We start from the raw sequence: 22,073 nt of genomic DNA on the forward strand, positions 1-22,073 counted from the left end.
GTACTCCAGCTGAGGCCTCATCAGTGCTGAATAGAGTGGGACAGTTGCCTCCCAGGGCACAGATGAGACACTCCTGTTAATGCACCTTAGAATGATATTAGCCTTTTTTGCAACTGGATCACATTGTTGGCTCATATTCAATTTCTGATCCACTATAGCCCCCACGTCATTTTCAGAAGCAATACAACTTTGCCAATTATTCTCCATTTTGTATTTGTGCATTTGAATTTTTTTCTTCCCACATGTAGTAGTTTGCACTTGTCTTTATTGAATTTCATCTTGTTGAGTTCAGACCAATTCTCCAATTTATTAAGGTCCTTTTGAATTCTAATCCTGTCCTCTCAGGTTGGTGGTGTTGACAGATTTTTGTAAGCATACTCTTCACTCCATTGTCCAAGTTATTAATTAGTGCTGGACTCAAGATAGACCCCTGCGGGCCCCACTGGGTATGTCCCCCTATCTTGAAAGCGAACCATTGATAACTACTATTTCAGTATGGTCTTTTAACCTGTTGTAAGTTATTTCAAAATTACTTATAGTAATTTCGTCTGGACCATATTTCCCTAGTTTGCTTATGAGAACATCATGTGGGACTGTGTCAAAAGCCTCACTAAAATCAAGATAAAACACGTCTACAGCTTCCCTATCATACACTAGGCCCAATAAGTTTGTCAAAGAAGGAAATGACATTGATTTGGCATGATTTGTTTTTGACAAATCCATGTTGGTTATTACTTATCACCCTATTATCCACTAAGTGCTTACAAATTGATTGTTTAATAATTTGTTCCAGTATCTTTCTATGTATTGAAATTAGGCTGACTGATTTATAATCCCCAGGGTTCTCTTTGTTCCTCTTTTTAAGGATAGGATGTTTGTCCTTCTCTGGTCCTCTGAAACAACACCTGTTAGCCATGAGTTCTTGAAGATTATTGCCAGTGGATAACGATTATTTTGGAGAGACTCAAGTTCATTTGTGATTTTGGGTTCATATGCATTCCCCCCTGCTCCGCAGAACCATATGTCCCTCTCTCAACAATCCATGAGACTTCTGTGCTTTACCTTATGAAGTTTTTTGGATCACTCCCAGTAACATCTTTGAGTGGGCCACTCCCTCTTCAGGAGTCACTGGGTGGCCATGGCTTCATACTGTATGATCATAGAAGATGTTTGCTTCCTCCAATCTTACCAAGGCTCCTCTAGGGACAATGGAAGACTTGCTTCCTGTCCAGCTTTTGTCTTGTGAGGACATGGGGTCAGGACTTTCTGAACACTGTTGGCAGTATTAAGCAGATACTTGGCCCAATCAGCAACCCTGGCTATTTCCAGGTTAGGGTTACGGTCTCATGGAGATGTATGTATCATAGAGTAGCCCCAGGGCTGCTCCAACATATTCTAACTTGTGCTAAGGGCTGAGGAGGGCCCCAGTCAGCCCCAGAATATGAGAAGGTGCATAAGTGGCTTACCTTTCTGTCCTCTTCTTTCCTCTTCTGTTCCAGAACTGACTGTAGGCTGGCCAGAACAGATAGGCAGGACCACTTTATTGTCAGATCACTTGTCTGTCAAGTTGAACTGATTCTGTCTGTTTATAGGATTCCTACCCCATTGGGTCTGTTTGGTGTAAGAGCTGGACTAGTGCTGCATAGGTTGGATGCCCACACTAACGCCACAGAGATGAAGTGGGTGCAGAATAACTGATAGAATAGGAGTGTGGATGGGAGTACACTATGTTCTAACCAAAGTTACAAAAGTTTGCTACAGTCCAAGTCTTTCCAGGACTTCATCACATGAAGTCACATGAGTTTCATAACATGACAGTCATGATTTGGTTGTGTCTACACAGGCAAGATGCAAGGAGCTAGATTTGGAAAACCATTAATGCACTGTGGTTAAAGAGAAAGAAGATAGGTTACATACCGCAATTTGTATAATTATCATTTAAATTGGCTAACTGGAGGATAGCTAATGTAAAGCCAATTTTTAAAAAGGCTCCAGAGGTGATCCCGACATTACAGGCTGGTAAACCTAACTTCAGTACCAGGCAAATTGGTTGAAACTGTAAGAACAGAATTGTCAGACACATAGATAAACATTATTTGTTGGGGAAGAGTCAACATGATTTTTGTAAAGGGAAATCATGCCTCACCAATCTATTAGAATTCCTTGAGGGGGTCAACAAGCATGTGGATGAGGGTGAGCCAGTGGATATAGTGTACTTAGTTTTTAAGAGAGCCTTTGACAAGGTCCCTCACCAAAAGCTCTTAAGCAAAGTAAGCTGTCATGGGATAAGAGGGAAGTCCTCTCATGGATCAGTAACTGGTTAAAAGACACGGAACAAAGGGTAGAAATAAATGGTGAGTTTTCAGAATGGAGAGAGATAAATAGTGGCATCCCCCAGAGGTTAGTATTGGGACCAATCCTATTCAACGTATTCATAAATGATTTGGAAAAAAAAAAAGGGTAAACAGTGAGATTGCAAAAGTTGCAGATGATACAAAACTACTCAAGATAGTTAAGTCCAAAGCAGACTGTGAAGAGTTACAAAGGGATCTCACAAAACTAGGTGACTAGGCAACAAAATGATAGATGAAATTCATTGTATATAAATGCAAAGTAATGTATATTGGAAAACATAATCCCAACTATACATATAAAATGATGGGGTATACCTTAGCTGTTGCCACTCAAGAAAGAGATCTTGGAGTCGTCGTGAATAGTTCTCTGAAAACATCCACTCAATGTGCAGCGACAGTCAAAAAAGCTAACAGAATGTTGAAAATCATTAGGAAAGAAATAATAAGACAGAAAATATCATATTGCCTCTATATAAATCCGTGGTACACTCACATCTTGAATACTGTGTGCAGATATGGATGCCTCATCTCAAAAAAGATATATTGGAATGGGAAAAGGTACGGAGAAGGGCAATAAAAATGGTTAGGAGAATGGAACAGCTTCTGTATGAGGACTGATTAAGAAGACTGGGACTCTTCAGCTTGGAAAAAAAATGACTAAGGGAAGATATAATAGATGTCTATAAAATCATGACTGGTGTGGAGAAAGTAAATAAGGAAGTGTTGTTTACTCTTTCTCATAACACAAGAACTAGGGGTCACCCAATGAAATTAATAGGCCACAGGTTTAAAACAAACAAAAGGAAGTATTTCTTCATGCAACACACAGTCAACCTGTGGAATTCCTTGCCAGAGGATGTTGTGAAGGCCAAGACTATAACAGGGTTAAGAAAAGAACTAGATACATTCATGAAGGACAGGTCCATCAACGGTTATTAGCCAAGATGTGCAGGGATGGTGTTCCTAGCATCTTTTTGCCAGAGGCTGGGAATGGGGCAACAGGGAATGGATCACTTGATGACCACCTGTTCTGTTCATTCCTTCTGGGGCACCTGGCATTGGTCACTGTCAGAAGACAGGATACTGGGCTAGATGGATCATCGTTCTGACCCAGTATGGCCGTTTTTATGTTTTGTTATATAGTCCCCAATAATTTGACTGTGTAGCTGAGCCTATAACATCCTGCACTTCGTTGTATTTGTATGGTTTTCTTGGATTACATAGTGACACCTAAATTGTTCTCTCTTTGTATTAGGCATATCCTGGCTACACAGCCTTTTGTTAGAGCTCATTTTTTTAGAAGCTTTGTATGGATTCTTCAGAAGCTGGAAATTATCAAAAATGCTTTTTCATTCTTTTAGTGGATTACTTTGTTTAAAAAGCGGGCTAGAAAAAAGTTAGACGTGCTCCAAGGATTTTCAGTGAGAAAGTATAATGTGTATGCATTCTTGTCATTTATGTACAAATGAGAGAACCCAAAGAACTATTCTTATTACAGCACGTGCCTAATAGCTCAGCATCACTGGGAACTTAGACTTTAGCAAATTAGTTTTTATTTTTAGCCTCAATACTGTTTGATGTAAAATCCTTCTTTTTTATCTCCTCTATACTCAGTGTGCAAGTTCTTTTTCCCCAGCAGGTTCTTAGAATGTTATGAAAATTCATAAAGTGAAATGGGGTTTAGTGTAGTACAAACTTGTTTGTGTAATTTAATGCTCTTGGATATGCTTTTCATGGATGCCAAGCTGAAGAATCATGCTGCTTCTGCCTACTTTAGATTGCATATATTTTGCTTCTCTGTTCTTCTCTTTTCTTTATTTTGGGGAAAACGTTCCCCTGGATATTGGGTTGCAGTATGGCTGTTCTGTGCTGGCTGCTGACAGGCTCTGCCAATAAACATGGTATAGCCAGACGTGAAAGGATCACTCCAGGAAAAGAAGAATTTTCTGGTGGCATAGAAAAATATGAAAAATCGGAATCAGGTTGGGGGGTAATAGGGGCCTATATAAGAAAAAGACCCAAAAATCGGGACTGTCCTTATAAAATTGGGACATCTGGTCACCCTGTCTGGCTACCATGTTGGCACTTTATTAAATTTAACGCAACAGCACATAGAAGTCACAACTGCTATCAGAATCCCATTGTGTTGGACACTGTACAATACACAGACAACCTCTGCTCTGAAAAGCTTGAACTCTACATAGAGAGACAAAAGGTGGGAGAAAGATGAGCAGCCAAGACAGAAAGTAATGTCTTATCCAAGGTCACACAGGAAACCTGTGGTAGTTGAACAGAGATCTGCAGTGGCTGAATTCAGTTCCTTACCTACAGAGCCTTTTTCCCTTGCAACTGCTGGTGGCTGGTATAATTTACACCTGAGAAAGGACCAATGAGTGGCTTAGGATCAGGCAAGCAGACCCGCCACCCATGCACACACAGCTGCTGGGCTGGGCTGGCCTGTGTGCTGCTTGGCTGCAGCCAAGGATCTGACAGATTTAATACATCCACTGAAAAGGACTATGGCTGGAATTTCCAAATGAACCTAAGTGCATTAGACACCCAGATAACAATAATCTCCAGTGGGGGTTGTGTGCCCAATTCCCTTAGGCTCCTTTGAGAATACTGGTCTGCAGTGATTTTTTTTTAAAGCTGGAAGGAACTAGATTTGGAAAACGATTAATGCACTGTGATTAAAGAGACAGAAGATACCTCTGAATATTTCAATATATGCCTTTGTCCTTTACAAAAGTATTAAAATGTTCCTAGAAGACAAATTTGGAAAAGACCCTGATCCTGTGAGTTGCAAATCTCCGTGCCCATGGGATACAGTCTGTTGGGTTGAGACCATACTGGTGTTAGATCATACTTAAGGCTACGATTTAGTCATTGAGGTTGTGGAAGCCATGGAATCTTTGCCTTCCAGTGATCTCTGTGATTTCAGCCTGCGGAGGTCGGGAGCTGCAGGTTCCCCCCACCGCCAGCAGGGGCTGGGAGCTGTCAGGTATCCCCCCACTTCTGGTGGACCCACAGCTCCTGGCACCTCCAGTCAGAGGGGGCACCGCACCACACAACTCCCAGGGACTATGGGGAGACCCAGCAGTTCCTGGCCCTTATAGCTAGTGGGTGACCTCTGGAGCTGCACGCAGCAGGGGCCCCTGCATCTCCCAGCCGTGGGTGGCAGGGGATCCTGGAGCGCCAACACCCAAACTGCGATGGGGGCTCCTGGAGCTCCTAGTCACCCCGCAGTTGCCACGCTGCAGGCTGTGTGGGAACCTGCAGATCCCTATTTTGTCACAGATATTTTTAGTAAAAGTCATGGACAGGTCACGACTTCCATTAATTTTTCTTTATTGCCCACAACAGGTCTGTGACTTTTACTAAAAATATTTGTGACAAAATCTTAGCCTTAGTCATACAGCATCATCTTGCCAGAGTAGGATTGTTCCGTGTAGTACCCTTGCTCCTCAGATTTTATTCAGTATAGTTTTAAATCAATCTGTCGCACAGTTTTAATAAGAAATTACTTAGGTGCATGGAAGTGAATGTGATGTAATAGAATTGGTTTGAAGTAATACGCTGTTGTGTATATAAATATGTAATGTAAAAATTTGGCAAGAATGATATCATTCTTACTTTTGTTGGCACAGTGATGTCAATAAAATATTAAGGTGAGTATAGGGAGGAGGGGGGAAGCATGTCTAAAAAGACTTGCCATCCTCCCAGCGAATGTTTTTGCTTATTTAACTAGGGTCTGATTCTACCACACCAAAGCACATTGAAGTTAGTGGTACTCTCTCCATTGTTACTTGTGCTGAGTGTTGACTTCAAGGAGGTTATGTGTGGATTGGAAGAATCCAGTCCAGTGAACTGTGAGAGGAGATACAAAGGGACATCCTGCAAATCTAAGATATGACCTGCTACTGGCTGTCCCTTAAACTCTGCCTCAGATTTCCTATCCGTAAAATAAGGGTAATAATACTTAGTTACCTCACAAGGGTGTTGTGGTGATCCATTAATCATGGCTGGTTTGAAGATGAAAAGTTCAAGTTTTTACTGAGTTCCTTAGTCAAAAGGAGCATATAAAACAAGGCAACCCAGAATTAGTCAGTGAAATTAGTTGCTGATTTCTCCCACTGCCTATCATGATAAATGGCTGAATCTGAAATCCACTGAAATATTTTTTGTGACAACACAAATAGGCTTCACACAATCACCAGTGCTCTAGAGCAGTGGTGGGCAACCTGCAGCCCATGGGTAATCCACTGGCGGACCATGAGACAAAGTTTACATTGACCATCCGCAGGCATGGCTGCCCGCAGCTCCCAGTGGCCACGGTTTGCTGTTCCCGGCCAATGGGAGCTGCGGGAAGTGGTGGCCAGCATGTCCCTGTGACCCACGCTGCTTTCCGCAATGTAAACATTGTCTCACAGCCCACCAGCGGATTACCCTGATGGGCCACAGGTTGCTCACTACTGCTCTAGAGTCACCTGTAGGCTCATCAGGTCCATGTCGGCCAACAATTGGAAATGTTTTCAAGAAATATTTTTTGTAAATAAGTTGGTAAATGGAAAAGCACTAGGACTCCAGGTGCCCCAGAGGGTTCTCTGTGAACTCAATTGCATTTTATTTGGGGGGGGGGGCAGTTAGATATTGAAAGGAAAGGGTGGAACCCAGGTTCTCCACAGGGCTATTAGCAGGTGCTTCTGAAGAAAGCTGAGATGACCAGCAGGGAGGTATGGCTAGAGTTGCAGCTGAAAGACACTTAACTAGGTAGTTGGGACCACTGATCACCTGGAAAAGGCACTGCAGTCCCCTATTGCAACAGCCTTCCAGGGCCAAGGCATTGTTTGAGACAGAAATTATCTTAGACTCTGATCTCCTATGACAAGTTTCTTTGTCATACTTGAGGCCAGTGGCAGCTGTGAGATCATTGAGACCCTTGTGCTTCCGCCTTACCATTCCCCTAGCTGCCCTTAAGTCGTTGTCTGTTTCCTTGGGCAATTGTGAATAGTCACATTTCCTTTTGCTTTCTGCCCTTTCAGGCTTATGGCCCTGGAAAAATATAAAGAACTCAGTAAAAGCAGGTAGGGAGTTGTCAAGCTAATGCCCTTCCCCCCTTTAATACTTTTGGTGCCAGATCAAGAGCCCTTTAAATGCAGTACCATGAACAGGACTTATCATTTGTTTAACTGGTTTCCCAATATTTGAATTAAAAATTAAATTAAAATTCTTGGTGGATTATAGATTGTATCCATGATAACATTCCATTTTCCCCCGTTCCCTTTCAGAACTGCCTTTTACCACAGAAATAAGTGAGCCACTGAACAGCTTTTACTAATATGCTAGGTAATAACTACATGAAATCAAAATTAAACGGTCATTGGTATTTAAAGATTGAAAATCTGTTTGCATTTTATGCTCTGTGTCTTCTGTGTGAAAGTAGAAATCTCTTGTCTGTGCCAGTCAATGAGGCTTTTGTTCGACTGTATTAGAGGTTATATTGCTAGGCTAAAAGAACTGGAGGATAATTACTAACAGGAGTTTTATGTAGTGTATACCGGTAATAGTTAAAGGCACGGCTGCTTAAATTTATTCCGACAATTGCAGCAGCAGCACTGGAGGAGCTGTCTGAATTATTCATTTTGCCACGAGAAAACATCCTACTTGTTTTTTCTTCAGAAATCAAAGTCCAACCTTATTTAAAGAATACTTTTATGGGGAAGGTTTTAAGTGAATTTTGCTGTTTCAGGACTTCTGCTGTAATTGCCAACGAAAGCAGATTCTCAAAGAAAATACTTAGGGTTTCTAAAAGAAGGGGAAATTTGATTTTTCACATGAGCTGCTTGTTGTAGGGAGAAGTTTAATGAAATTCAGCTTTCTTTCATAAATAATGCAGCACTTGCATTTGATTATGTGAAGCCTAGAGGAATTTCTGCCTAATCAGATACATCGCAAGAGGAATGTTGCCTGCAGACTGTTACCGTTACAGATGACATGTGGACGAAGGGGTCCATCCCGATGGAACACTCCGTTTCATAAAAGAAGCTATAGGACAGTGTGTAAATTTGAACAGTTGACTCTCTGCATCTCAAACTGCAATAGTTATTTATAAAACAAAGTCTGTGTTCTGTGCGTTATTATTACTGCTGCTGGAGCACTGAGAGGCCCCAGCTGAGAGTAGGCACCGTACAACCATTGTAGACCTTGTATAAACAGCTGGGACGAGAAAGCCCCTGCCATGAAGAACTTACATTCTAAACAAGACAGACATACAAAGGGTGACACTGGGCTACATTTTGAAATCTACTTTTTTAAGAAATGCAAAATATGCAGCTGTGTCAGTTTAATTTAAAAAAACAACGCGCCAACCTAGAACCCTTTTGTACATGCAAATAATTTGCAAACTTTGTGGGAATGTTTTTAGAGGCCTTTAATCCATTAAGCCATAAGGTATAACCTGAGTACAGGCTTATTGTGTTCTGTCATTCTAGTTCAGGGCTATGTTCTAACCTCTTTTTTACTCCCCCAACATTGATACTGACAACATTGGAGTTCATGCACAGAAGTCCAATGGAGTGAGACCACGGTCCCCTTAGGGCCTGATTGTGTCCGTCCCTGCCCCTTATTGCATTGAGTAGCACTTTACTCCTTGACTTCAGTGGCACTACTTGCAGAGTAGGGTATTCAACATAACTAAGAGGGGCAGGATCAGACCCTTTCTCATGAACCCATTGAATACCATGTCATCTCACTACACATTGGTTTTTCTCTGCTGCTGTCTCTTCACCTAATGCTTGTTTGGATGTGGTGTGTGTGACAGTTCTTGTTTTCTATTGCTGGTAAAATTACAAATGGCTTCGACAAAAGTGCTTTAAATTTAGGACCAAATCCTCAGCTGGTATAAATTGGTAAAGCTCCATTGACTTTAATGGGGCTAAATCAACTCACATTGGCTCAGGAGCTGGTCCTCAGGGTATATTATTTTTTGTAAAGGGCCATATGACCATAAGTAAATCTAAAGCACATGAAGTACAGCACAGAACAGCTGGAAGAAGTGTCTGCATACTGTAATTTACTTCATTTGATGGCAGAGGCTTTAACGCAGAGTTCAAGTCCTTTATTTATGGAGCCGCTGGTAGGAGTTAAAGAGTTTAAGGATGAAACCAGCTGTATATTTTCAACTTGGGTTTTCATTCCCTTTTAAATTTCCCCAGAAAATTCCCTTGGGGCTAAAATTTCATGTGAACACTCCTAGGCCAGAATTTATTTCTGAAAGTTTGAGGGAAAAACACTAGTTAAAGGGCTGAAAAATATTGATATATTTCTGATTTTTCCAAAAATTTTCTTAAATGCTTTTGCCCACTCATAACTCAAACACAGCTTGGTGTCAGGTGTTAAAAATGCCTCATGCTTTTTGAGTACTGACTATAAAGTAATGCTCAGGTTTGTTTTGAAGCAGAAATAGAAAGTCCTGAAAGTCTCTGAACTTTTTTCAAGTGAAATCAATGGCAAAATTCCTATGGACCAGTATGGAAATAAAACTGAGCTCTAAAATGGCTACCTTGAACCTTATCCCAGAGCCCCCTGTATGGAGTGGAAACATAGCTGTGCCATCCTTGAAACAACCCAAAAAAATTGCTGTGATTTGATTCATACCTGCTGCCCCATAGTTCCTGGTGCAAGAAATTTCCTACAGCATCTATCATCTTGTGTCCATTCAGTTCTGCTGGCAAGTGCTTTTGGGGATGGACTCAAGGCTTCACTTGTTTCCCCCCGCCACCCATCCCAGCCCACCTGCTCCTGGGGTGGATGTGACAGTTCTGTGGAGCCTACCCTTCCTCCCACACCCAGAGGGGGACTTCAGGCTGGTTGTGTGGGGAGATGATGGGCTTCCATGCCCCAGTGCAGCTGTGTTAGGGCCAGCCACAATTAGGTCCTTCATTTATAACTCATTGTTATATGTTGGAAAAAGCCAACTGAATGAGAGGTAAATAATTGTACTGTTGGTGAATGGTGGTGCCGATGTACTGTTTAGCTGTGCAAGATAAGGGCTTATACATCCACAAACTGTCAAGAAAACTTTCGCAAATGAGTAGTTGCAGCAAGCAAAGTCTCTCATGGATGAACACAAGATGCTGATCCGAACATGATGAATGTTGACAGAATATTTAGCCATCAGTTATAGTACGGGGGCAGTTCAATGACAGACTACATTTTTAAAATGCATATGGTTGGGTCCAGGAAATACTTAGAGGTCAATTACACAGCTATTAGTACCTGTACATTAGGGATTGTGGTGGAGGAATAAAATGATTTTGAGACATTTTGATCATGCTTATTCATAGAAAGTTACCTATGTTTTCCACCAGAACCGCATCCCTAGTTGTCTGAGTTCCCTCATACCTTTCCAGATCCTCCCACAAACAGGCCTCTTGCCAGAACTGGTTATATGCCGCAGACCCAAAAAAAGACTGGTGTAAAAGTCAGTGACAAAATACAAAAATGTTCCTGGTACTTAAGAAAAGAAAATCCCTGGGCTGTCATTCATGACATCATGAGAAAACATGGGGAGAATAATAGGGAAATTCCCAGATATAGTTTTAAACTTTGTTAGCATTCTGTTTATCTAAGGCACTTATATTGCCTGCATTACTATGGTATCTGAGCACCTACATCTTTAATGTATTTATCTTCACAGCACTCCTGTGAAGTTAGAGAGTGGTATTACCCCTATTTTACAGATAGGGAACTCAGTCACAAAGAGACTAACCACTGTGCCCAAGGTCATGTTGAAAAGTCTGTGGTGGAACTTAGAATTTGAGCTGGGTCCCAGGCCAGCATCCTCACCCTTGGACCATCCTTCCTCCTTAGGGTTCATAACAGGGTTACCATATGTCCGGGTTTTCCCTGATATGATCTCTTTTTGGGTTCTCTGACCTCCATCCAGGAGAATTTTTGAAACATGAACAAATGTCTGTGATTTTGAGCTGGGCGGCTGGAGAGCAGTGTCTGCTGGCAAGCTACCCAGATCTGAACGCAGCACCATTGCCAGCAGCAGCATAGAAGTAATGGTGGCATGGTATGGTATTGCTGTACCTTCTCCTTTACCGCTCACCCTCCCTCCAGCAGCGTCCTCTATTTGGGAACTTGAAATATGAAAACCTGGTTCATAAGTGATACCCCACTAGCAAAATCAGTTGTGAAGGAACTAGAGAGGGCAGGGCTGGAGAAGCAGCTGCATGCTGTTTAAACTAAACTTCAGTTTATCTGGATTAAAGCTCCCAAATCAGATTGTTATGAATTCAGGCAAAAAGGTGAGAGGAGGTAGGCAGAAAAAGCAGTCAGAGATGAAAGGCTAAAGAGAGAGGAAAAAACTATCTGGAAGCACGTGCGCAGCAGAATAGGGCCCTGAAGTTGATTGGGGCCTCTGAGTGTTTGTTTATTTCATAATAATAATAATTATAATGATAATAAATTTACACCTTCATCACCTTCTCTCTCTAGGAACCTGCATTTCAGATCTCACTTTTGACCACTTATTTCTCACTTTTTAGGGAAACAAACAAACCAAAATACTGACTTAGGAGCCCAATTTCAATTGAGAGTTGAGATTAGTGTTGGTCCACAAACCGCTGTGATTTCAGTGGAATTACACTGTTATACCAATAAAAACTAGCAGGATCTTATTAAAGGGGACAAGACATTTGTCACATTTATTGTAAATACCATAATAAAATAAAAGATAACAGCAAACAACGTTGTTTGGCTACTTATTCCTATAATTACATATATATATATATCCATTCACACAATCATTCATACAAGTTCTGTATAGATATTATAGTTACCAGCCTAAAGTTGCTTGTGACAGAATACTGGCCAGGTATCCTGTACACAAGAGTGGAGCCGAGTCCAGGTTCAGGTGCACCGATGCTCCTGGAGGCTGGCAGCAGAACCATAAGACTCAAAAGTCCTCAGTCTTCAGAGTCCAGTTTTATAGGATTTTTCCTATGTTGTTCATGGGAATTGTTTCACTCTGCTTTGCAAGATCAAATCAGCAGGTGGTGGCTCCATTCTGTCAATGTTTGTTAGGTGCTTGGGGTGGATTCCAGTTCGCCCTCCGGGGGTCATTGGTTGATTCCACTTGACACCTTCTCAGCCAACACTGAATTTTTCATTCTTCATATTATTAAACTAGCACTCATTCACATACATTCTATCTATCCCATCTATTTCACTGTCTCTTTACCTTGGGGTGTTACCAATTTATGTGAGACTCTTTGTCTTTTATCATTTAAAAATAAGTGAAGTAAACTTACAGAGGGTGGAGGTCTCTATCTATGTACTATAACAGCTACCGTTTTGGCTCACAGCTGCCGTTACAAAGTAAAGTAGAAACTACAAAGTGTCACTCAGAGAGGGCACTTAGAGTTAATTAACCTTTAACAAGTTTTATATAAAGTATTTCTGTGAGCAGGCTTCACACAGACACAGCTGGTGGCTTGCAGGTTAGAGGCTAAATCTGGGGAATCACATTTATTTCTAATGTAAACCTTTAGTTATAAAGTATTAATTAACATTAAATCATTTCTAACAATAAATCATTTTTAACAATAAATAATTTTTCATATAAACCATGTCTAATATAAACCTTCTTTAGTATCTCTACAACACCACAGATGAATTTGACATGATGTGCAATATTATTGCAACACAGAAAGGCTGAGTTAAGGCTCTATTTTGAACCACTAATTTTTTACCATTCAGTTAATATATTAACTAGACATTAAGGAGAATTCATACTCACAGGCAACTGTAAAAGCATATTTCCAAAGTCTGATCATTTTGTTTTGTTTTGTCTGGATGATGTTCTTCTACAGCTGATTTTGTAAGTGGGAAAAGACTCCAATGAAGTGTTTTGTTTTGAGATTGTCCTGGAGTTTTATTTCAACTTTTATTGGTGAAAATGGGAAAATGTTAGAAAGGGGTTTGGGGGGGTTTTGATGGAAACAAATGGGGGAAAAAATCAGAAAGGAATGTTTCCCATGGAAATTTCCATTTTGATGGAAAAAAATGTGTCAGAAAAATTTTGACCAGATGTAACCACTCTGTCTTCTGTAGCTTAGTTTATTACAAGCTATGTAATAAACATCCTCCTTCACCCCAACTGCCAGGAGATCTATAAGAATAGTTCTGATTTGCATTTTTCTCTGGAGGCTGAGCACATTTTGCCCCATCTCTTCTTTAGAATGACTATCTCACACATGATGTTTTTGCTCCAAGACTCCCAACTCTTTCTCAGCTGCTGCAGGGAAGGAGAAATACATCAGCATGGTTCAGAGGTTTATTTTCACTTACAGAAAGAAGAATAATTGCAATAGCCTCGTCTGGTGTTGAGAAGAGAGAGTATTAAAGCTGGTAGCTTTGTTTGTCAGTATCTGAATGACTGTGATTTGAAATCTCCCCTTTCCCAGATTGTATCCTCGTCATGCGAGTGCCCTGAACAACCTCGGCACGTTGACCAAAGACTCGGTGGAAGCAAAGGAATACTACAGAAGAGCTCTTCAGTTAAACCCACAGCATAATCGAGCTCTCTTCAATCTTGGAAATCTGCTCAAGTAAGTTGAACATTGAGGTCAAATGTCTTCAATAAAATTAAAATACTTCCCCGCTGGTCCCCCTACTGCCCTATTACAGCAGCAGATTGTCTACCCAATGGTAGTGAAGGGTGATGTTAAGTTCTCACCGGCAAGCAGGACCTCTTTGGGTTTTAGGGCGGGGTGCTGGCTGTTTTTTGGTTCTAATATGCTCTTCGTTACTTTCTTTTGCTAGCTGTGAGTTTACTTTTTGGGAAGACACGCCACTTTGGCTCAGACAGTCTTGCAAAGAAGCTAGCCAAAGAAAGTAAGTTAGCGATAGTAGGCCAGATCCTCAGCCCCGTTAAGACGCCTTTACACCAGCCTGCTGGCCTAGAGGTGCTCGAAACCCAGTGTCTCCATCCATCGGCAGGATCCTCTGGTGACAAAGAGTGAGAGTAGTGATCTGTATGTCACTCAGTCCCCCCATTCCCATCCTTGTGGTCAGGAAGTTGTGGGGGACATGACTGATGAGAGGAGGCATGGTTGGGACATCCTTGGCTGCTGGGGCAGCTCAGTAGGGCTATCAGCTGCTTGTACAACTTAATACAGCCCTTAGACTGTTCTAAATTGCACCAGGGAACTGAGGATCCAGAATCAAGGGAGCAAAGTTGGCTTAAGGCCATTTTTTTTGACCCATTTGTTGCACCAAATGCTCCTCAGCCACAGCTCAGGGTCTGGCCCCTTGTTATGTTTTACATTAAAACGTAGGCTAGGAACAAAGAGGCCAACACCAGAAACTTTTGCTAATATAGTAATGTCAGTTAGTAGTGTGACTCTTTTTTAACAGCATCTCTATACTAGCAAAAGCTCTAGTGTAGCTGTTGTTTACACTGGCAGAAAAGCGCTTTTGTCAGATAGCTTGTGTCTCTTGGGGAACCAGTATAAACTATAGTGGCAAAAGCATTATTTTTTTCCCCATGTAAGTTGCATGTACAGTATCAGGGTTTGCCAGTGTAGCTATACCAGCAAACCTTTTCTAGTGTAGACCTGGCCTTAGTATTGGGTTGGTTACAAAACAACATCATCTTACCAAAACTTATTTTAGTTGTACTGTTCTAAATGTTGCTTTGAATAAGACTCTGTATCAAAGGCAACAAAAGGCTACAGTACTTAAATTCTGCCTTGTACCGTGGTGCTACACATTATTGGTAATGGAGAATTCACTAGGATAACCTTACCAGTCAGTGCAATTGGTTTGGACTGATATATGGAGAACAAGTCATTCCTGAGAAGTAAAAGAATAGGTCAATATTATATAAAACCATAGAAAGCACAAATTTGATACAAAAGGCATTTGATCCAACATTCTTGCATTATTCATTACAGTTGGCTGAAGTGCTCCTGAACTTCTCTGATCCCCAATTGGTGGGGACCATTCCTAAACATCCTAACATAGAGAAGCACAGATCAGCCTCTAAGATCAAGGGGGTGCATAAAGCCACATTTGCCCCCTGACCCTCAAATGCCCTACATCAGCCCATTATCTCCTATATCCTGACCAAGTTCTAACATAGGTAGTTACATTCTTTCTGTTGTGGTTCATGTCCCCTCTTAAAACCATTGGACAATGCGGCTGTAAAACAGGTGCTGTGTTCCATCCCAAAGGCAGCTGCTTTAAAGCAGTGGCTGTGTGAGTTCTATAAAGTGCTTTTGAATCCTTCAGGTTAAGAAGTGCTATAAAAAGACAATTATTATTAAGACCATAGCCTTAGAGATATTGCAGCCTGTTATAAAGTTGAACTTAGATACGCAGACTGATTCTCTGCTGCCTTGCACGAAGTACAGACATTTAAACCTGTGCAAAGTGAGTACAAAACTCTGCCACTGGTGTAATGGAGAACTCAGATTTGATAACATTTTCTGCCCACTTTGCACAGGCATAAATGACTACGCCAGGGAAAATAGGTGGAGAACCAGGCCTGCAATATTTAAAACATGACCGTTAATAGTATTATTTACACTAGGACATCTGAAAAATGATTCTGGGGGAAGTCAGAGTCAATTCTGCAAAGTTCTTTGTGTTTATATCTACTTGTTTTGGAGGAATCCTGCTGTGCACTTCATTAGATTGCACTCCCGCTGGAGTTTTGAGAAGAAGGAACTTCAGCATTTTGGAGGAATAAATTTGCTGTTAACATGTGGGAATCTGCCTCCCCTTCCCCTTTGGAAATAATCTGTCTGTCCAGACAGCTGTTCCTAGTGACCTGGGCTTGAGTAAATTTGTTTTGGAATCCACAAGATGGAATCTTTTGGTTTTTCACAGTAGTCCCATTTAAAAAAAAATTTCCATTTTCCGTTTTGGCCAGAATATGAATTTTCACAGGAAGCACTGCAGGATATCAATGAGTTAATGAACCCCTGGCTTTGTTTACATACTCTAAAAGAAACTTGAATAGCATTATTTTCTTGCCTTGTATAAATATCAGACAGAGGATAGCTAAACCATGCAAAAAGTTTTCTCAGTAAAAAAGCAATCATTAATAGACTCCCCTCCAATGAAAAATCACATCCCCATCCTTTTGTAGCTCAAAATGCATCTTCCTTTGGGTTTAATATTTCTTTTAAAGCTCTGCATTATGTAGATATTTAACTCATGTCTATGGATTCAGAACTGGTGAGATTTAACTTGAAAAATCAGAATAATGTGGATTATTCATACCAGAATCTCTTATACAGATTTTATGAAGAATTCAGACAAAAAAAGGATATAAAATTTGGTAAATATATCGGAGAAGTGAATATGCATGAACACACGTGCACACATAACTTGAGTTTGTTGCAACAGAAAGAATAGGAGAGATAGTCCTCTTTGCTGTATCCCTTCAAATGTAAGGATTTATAACAGGCAGTATGGCACTTCTGTCTAATAAACACTTCCATACTCTGTGCACTGTAAGTATGTTATGGCTACACTTCCAAGAAAAGATTGTACGCCTTGAGGCCTGTTAACTGAAATCTAATGTTTATTCCCAGGTCAGAGTACACAGTACATAGAGGAGCATACAAGATGTCTAGTACAGTTATTACAATGATTTATCCCAGGTTTGACAAGACCACCTATCCTGAGGAGGGAGAGATGTCAATCTGCCCTCTCTTCTGAACTTCTCAGATTCAGACTATGGGGCATAAGTGTGAATGTGCTGAAATAGCCCTGTGTGTTTGTCTGAAGGAGGCAGAGAGTATCATGGAAAAGTTAAACTCATCAGGAACTTTGCAATATTAATACCTTTTGGAGACTTAAACATTTCCCCTACCCACCAAACAACCAAACCAAATGCTGCTACATCTTAAGGACATCAGTCCAGAGTTTGGGTAAGGTCTCTGATTTGAAACTCCACGTTATACATAGTGCTGACACTATAACCATGCTTCTTGAACCAAGTCTCATATATCACTTGTTGGCTGCAGTACTGCGTACATAGTTTTACCCCTTTCAGAAAAATGTCGCTATATTAAAACTGGAAACAGGAAGATTCTGTATTGTAGATGGATGCCAAAGGAGTAAGTTGTCCATATTCATTTTAACATACATCGTCCAATTTGTTTAGTTATTTATTTACAGATGAAGACAGCTAGAGACAGTAAATGTCTTTTGCTTATGATGCTAAACCAAGATCCTTTCTCCTGGTGTTTGGTAGCTATACAAGTAGAAGTTAAAAGATTCTGTGGCATTTTGTTGGTGAGAAGAGGAAAACCCCTGTAGCTTGGCTGGTAAATTTTCTATTGAGGAAAACCGGTTACTCTGTTAAGGTTGTGCTGAGCCTCTACTGAGCGCACAATGGATCCAGTGTTTGTGCAGACATTGTTCTACCAGTATCTAATGCTTTACTTTATAAAGTCATTTGGGATATTTTGAAAGTAAAAAGTGCTATAGAAGACCAAACCCTATGCTATTCTTTTCTCTGACAGTGAAATTTATCCCAGTGCAGAGACCCCTCACAAGGCTCTATGAATCACTTACCCTCCATCTTATGGATTTCAGTGGTACCTTGGCCGCTGTGTGGGATGAATTTCACCCTCTCTGTATAGCAGTGAAGGTGTCCATTCATCTGGCTTTTGCTGTGATAGATAACAAATGCATAGAAAATAAACATATAAAAAAATCCTCCCTTTGCACTGTACAATAAGAGATTAAACAGATCATTTTTAAAATTAAAAAACTCATATGGCCTCCATCGTGTAAGAGGCTGAGCACTTTGGCTCTGATCCAGGAAAGCATTTCAACACATCATTGACTTTCTGCTCATGTGCTTAAAGTTAAGCATGTGTAAATGCTTGGCTACATCGGGGCCAGAGTACTCTGCATCTTGCAGGGTTGAGCTCTGTTAGAGGTTGTTGTATCTGTTCTTTTAATATAATTCGGTCTGTCACAACAAAAAGATTCTGTAATCTTTTCCTCTTCCCCTTTAAGGAGACACATTGTTCGGGGATCAAACAAAAAAGGGCTATTCAAAAAAAAAAAGAGTAATTAAGAGTGCATGCTTGCGGTTAATGGGGACTTTTACTGCTGTCGAGTGGATCACTTAATCCTTTTATTTCTGTATCTGGCATTTCCTACATTCCTGCCAAACCGTTGATAACTTTACAAAGCAGTCATCTGTTTTCAGTTTATATAAATGTGTCACAAAACTCCAGCCAAAGAATCCAAAAGTTTTCTAAATAGACAAACTACCTAGTCTTTAATTAGTAAGAGGGAAAGTGGTTCTTTATTTGTTTTTGCTTATTTGGGTAATTTAGATTGAGTACCACTGTAAGAAGGAAAAGACTAGCCCAACTGTTTTTACTTAACTTAAAGCACAGGGAAAATATTCTCTCAATTATATAACTAGAAGGGGAAAAAAATCTGAAAATCCACAAATATTGTCAGCTGAAATTTGCACCTTATAAACAAGATCTGGTTTCTTGGCCATGTCGCCCAGATGAAATCCAAGGCTAAAGTTGCAAGCTTTTCACATATTTCTCATACTTCAGAGTCCTTTGTTTCTTTTCAAAAGCTATGATGTTCATATTACTTTGTGCACCCAACACAAAGAAAGCTTATTGGCTCAGTCCATATAAACATCCATAGTCACTCACCCAGGGAAACTGCTCCCTTTTCCAAGGCAAGAAATATAGTAAACCCCTCCACTGCAACTGGAGCTCACCACATTAGGCTTTCCACAACCATCTCTGGCCATTCCCTTCCTAGGAGCAGAGTCAGGGACTCTCTCCAGGCCAGCAATGGTCAAGATGCTTGAGAATGGAGTTAGTGATACTGGGCCGTCAAAAACATGAAAATATATTCCACTTAAAATGTATATGTTGTTTAATTAAATCATGACACTGTGCCCATATAACACACTTTTATCTAAGGATCTCAAAGCACAAACAGCTTTAAGGTTCATAAAGTCCTTATGGAGTATGTAAGCTTTATTGTCCCCATTTTGTGGATGGGAGAAACAGAAGCAGAGAGAGGTTTCCCATAAGTGATCTATTCCAGATGAGTCAGCGACAGATCTGGGAATAGATCCCAAGAATCCTGACTAGCAGTCCACTGTTCTAACCCCTAGATGTTTCTTCCTGTAAGGCAAGTGACTTCCTAATGACTTCTGTGGGAGAATCCCATGTTAGGGGTAGTGCATTGTGCTCTGATGAAATTTTCATTAGCTTACCTTTGACTTATATCTAACTCATGACCAAGGTTCTGCTAGATGAGTCAGAGTTTCACAGATTTGTCCTCTTCATAGACTCCAAAATTAAAGACAAATGTGGCTGAAGATCCATAATTATATAAACAATTATGTTTGCAGTTTTGCAAGCTGAGAATATGGCATGTACTGATCACTGTGTAGACAGGGTGAAATGTTTTCATGCCATGTAGAGTACTGCAGAGTTGGGTATGTGCATTATGACTTACCTGTTTTGCCTTCATCTGAAACGTCAGATAATGGCCACCACTGTAAGCCAGACTACCACAGTAATGGAACCAAAGGTCTGATCAATTAAGGAAAATCCTGTTGGCTCCAAACTCCCTTATATGAGAATAACCTGCATCAGAGAGAGGAGACGCTATGAGTTGAAATTCTCAGAATTTCCGGGAATATTTTTGTCCATAGTGGGCAGATTTTCTGCTTTCCCAGAAGAAACCAGAGGTTGAGTTCCCTTAACCTAAAGATCTTGAGACATACACATGATGTAAAGGATATCTGAGTGGATACCTCTTGCCTCCCCTCTACCACATGGCCTCACTGGCTTATTGGGCCTTAGAGAGCTGACTCCTAAGGAGTCAAAGTCGTGTTTCACATGGCTTCCTCAATCATGGCTGGTTCTAGAACCTTCCCTGGCCACCCCACCTAAAGAGAGAAGGCGGTTTTATACCATGGAAGGGGAACCAGCACAGATTAACAAAGCATCATGCTGTATTTGGTTTACTGTCAAAAGGGGAATAACCACCGGAGCTCAGCCAGCTCTCATGCCCCTCCCTGCCAGATCCAGAGCTGGAATGCTGCAAGAGTTGCCAGTGAAGAGCTGCTGCAGAGGTGAGACCCTATATTTCCATTTCTTAAAGGGATTCTCTTATCTCTTCTCAAATCACTCAGAGTTTCTTGGTAGGTTTGTCCAGTTGATGTCAGCAATTACTGTGAAAACAGGCCCTACTAAAGGCAGCATATACGGGTCATCTCCCCCCTTCTCCCCTGCCTCTCCCCACCCCAAATATATAGAGAAGTGCTGTAGGTGGAGAAGAATCTTTGTGTTGAACTTGTATATTTCCCAGAAAGCTATAGAAATCCATACAAGGAATCTGAAGGTGCCAGGGTACAAACTTACCATGTAACCAATAACTTCAGTTCTTCACTTCTTCTCCTCCCACTGACAGAGAGGCTATGGAATTCTATATTGCCTTAGGAGATTCTGGTTACCTAGACTGTGGCTAGAAGCCAGAGTTAATTAGTTAGTCTTTGTTGAAAAGAACAAGACAGGGACTTTCAAGTCTCTTTAAAGTATTTAATCAATAGGTGACCTAAACATATTGTTAAAAGAACTTTGTTTCTTTTATGACTTGCAGGTCCCAAGGGAAGAAAGAGGAAGCTGTGTTCTTATTGAGAGATTCCATTAAATACGGTCCAGAGTTTGCAGATGCCTACTCAAGCCTTGCTTCCCTGTTGGCTGAACAGGTAACCAGTAATATTTAGACTTACTCATTCCTTCTATGCACGATTCATTAATGTTACCTTTTGACATGTCTGATTCTCCTCTGAATACAATAAAAACTCTCTCACCAATACATGAGAATGGCCATTCTGGGTTGGACCAATGGTCCATCCAGCCCAGCATCCTGTCTTCTGATGGTAGTGAATGCCAGATGCTTCAGAGGGAGTGAACAGAACAGGGCAATTTCAAATGAAATTTGAAATCTGTCATCCTGTCCCAGATTCTGGCAGCTGAAGGTTTAGGGACATCCTGAGCATGGGGTTGCATCCCTGACCTTCCCATCCCTATCATATATCTATTTTTTAAAAATGTAATTCTGTGAATATCTGGGTATGACAGCTGGTGTATTCTAGAATAATCACTTCAGTACGGCAAACCCGCTTTGAGATAGTAGGTTTGATTGAGCTTATTTGAGGTTATGTTAGTACAATGTGAAGTCTTTTAATGTAATTTGAAAGCTTTCCAAGTTATTGAAGTTATAGAGAAATCATGATCTATTACATAGTGCACCTAGAGTGTGATAATAGGCAAACTATATAATACATTCAATACAAAAAAACATGACGTTTAAAAACACATTATTAAGGGTGCAAAGTCAAGCACTCAAAAGTTAGGAAGTGCCAGAATTAAGGTTGCCTGGGCAACCTTCATCCTGTCCCCCTTCTTCATCTGTATTATGATTCAGTCTTTAATTACATGATCACATACTGTTTTTACACAAGACCCCTGCTTCCCTCAATGCACAGAGTGCATGGTCCTCACTTAAAGCACAGCTGTTCAGTGTTTTGTTTTCTCCCCAATGTATGTTCCTAGGCCTGCTTATTGCACATTGTTCAAACCTGGTTCCGAAGACAGAATTATTAATTTCCTCCTGGGCTTTTCTACTGCA

The 22,073-nt window shown here is 40.8% G+C and overlaps 1 protein-coding gene across 8 annotated transcripts in view; it reads left to right on the plus strand.

Moving 5' to 3' along the window:
- The window catches only part of TMTC1 (transmembrane O-mannosyltransferase targeting cadherins 1), a 214,886-nt gene that overhangs the window by 145,184 nt on the left and 47,629 nt on the right, over positions 1–22,073 (plus strand). For 7 of the 8 annotated variants that reach the window (XM_032763965.2, XM_075069198.1, XM_075069205.1 and 4 more), the window contains 2 exons: positions 13,829–13,972; positions 21,039–21,147. In XM_032763965.2, coding sequence (XP_032619856.2) covers positions 13,829–13,972; positions 21,039–21,147 — 253 coding nt within the window. The remainder of the gene's footprint in view (positions 1–13,828; positions 13,973–21,038; positions 21,148–22,073) is intronic. The other variant, XM_075069192.1, reaches the window with a different exon arrangement.

This window comes from Chelonoidis abingdonii, chromosome 1 (assembly GCF_003597395.2).
Source record: "Chelonoidis abingdonii isolate Lonesome George chromosome 1, CheloAbing_2.0, whole genome shotgun sequence".
Taxonomy (NCBI): Eukaryota; Metazoa; Chordata; order Testudines; family Testudinidae; genus Chelonoidis; species Chelonoidis abingdonii.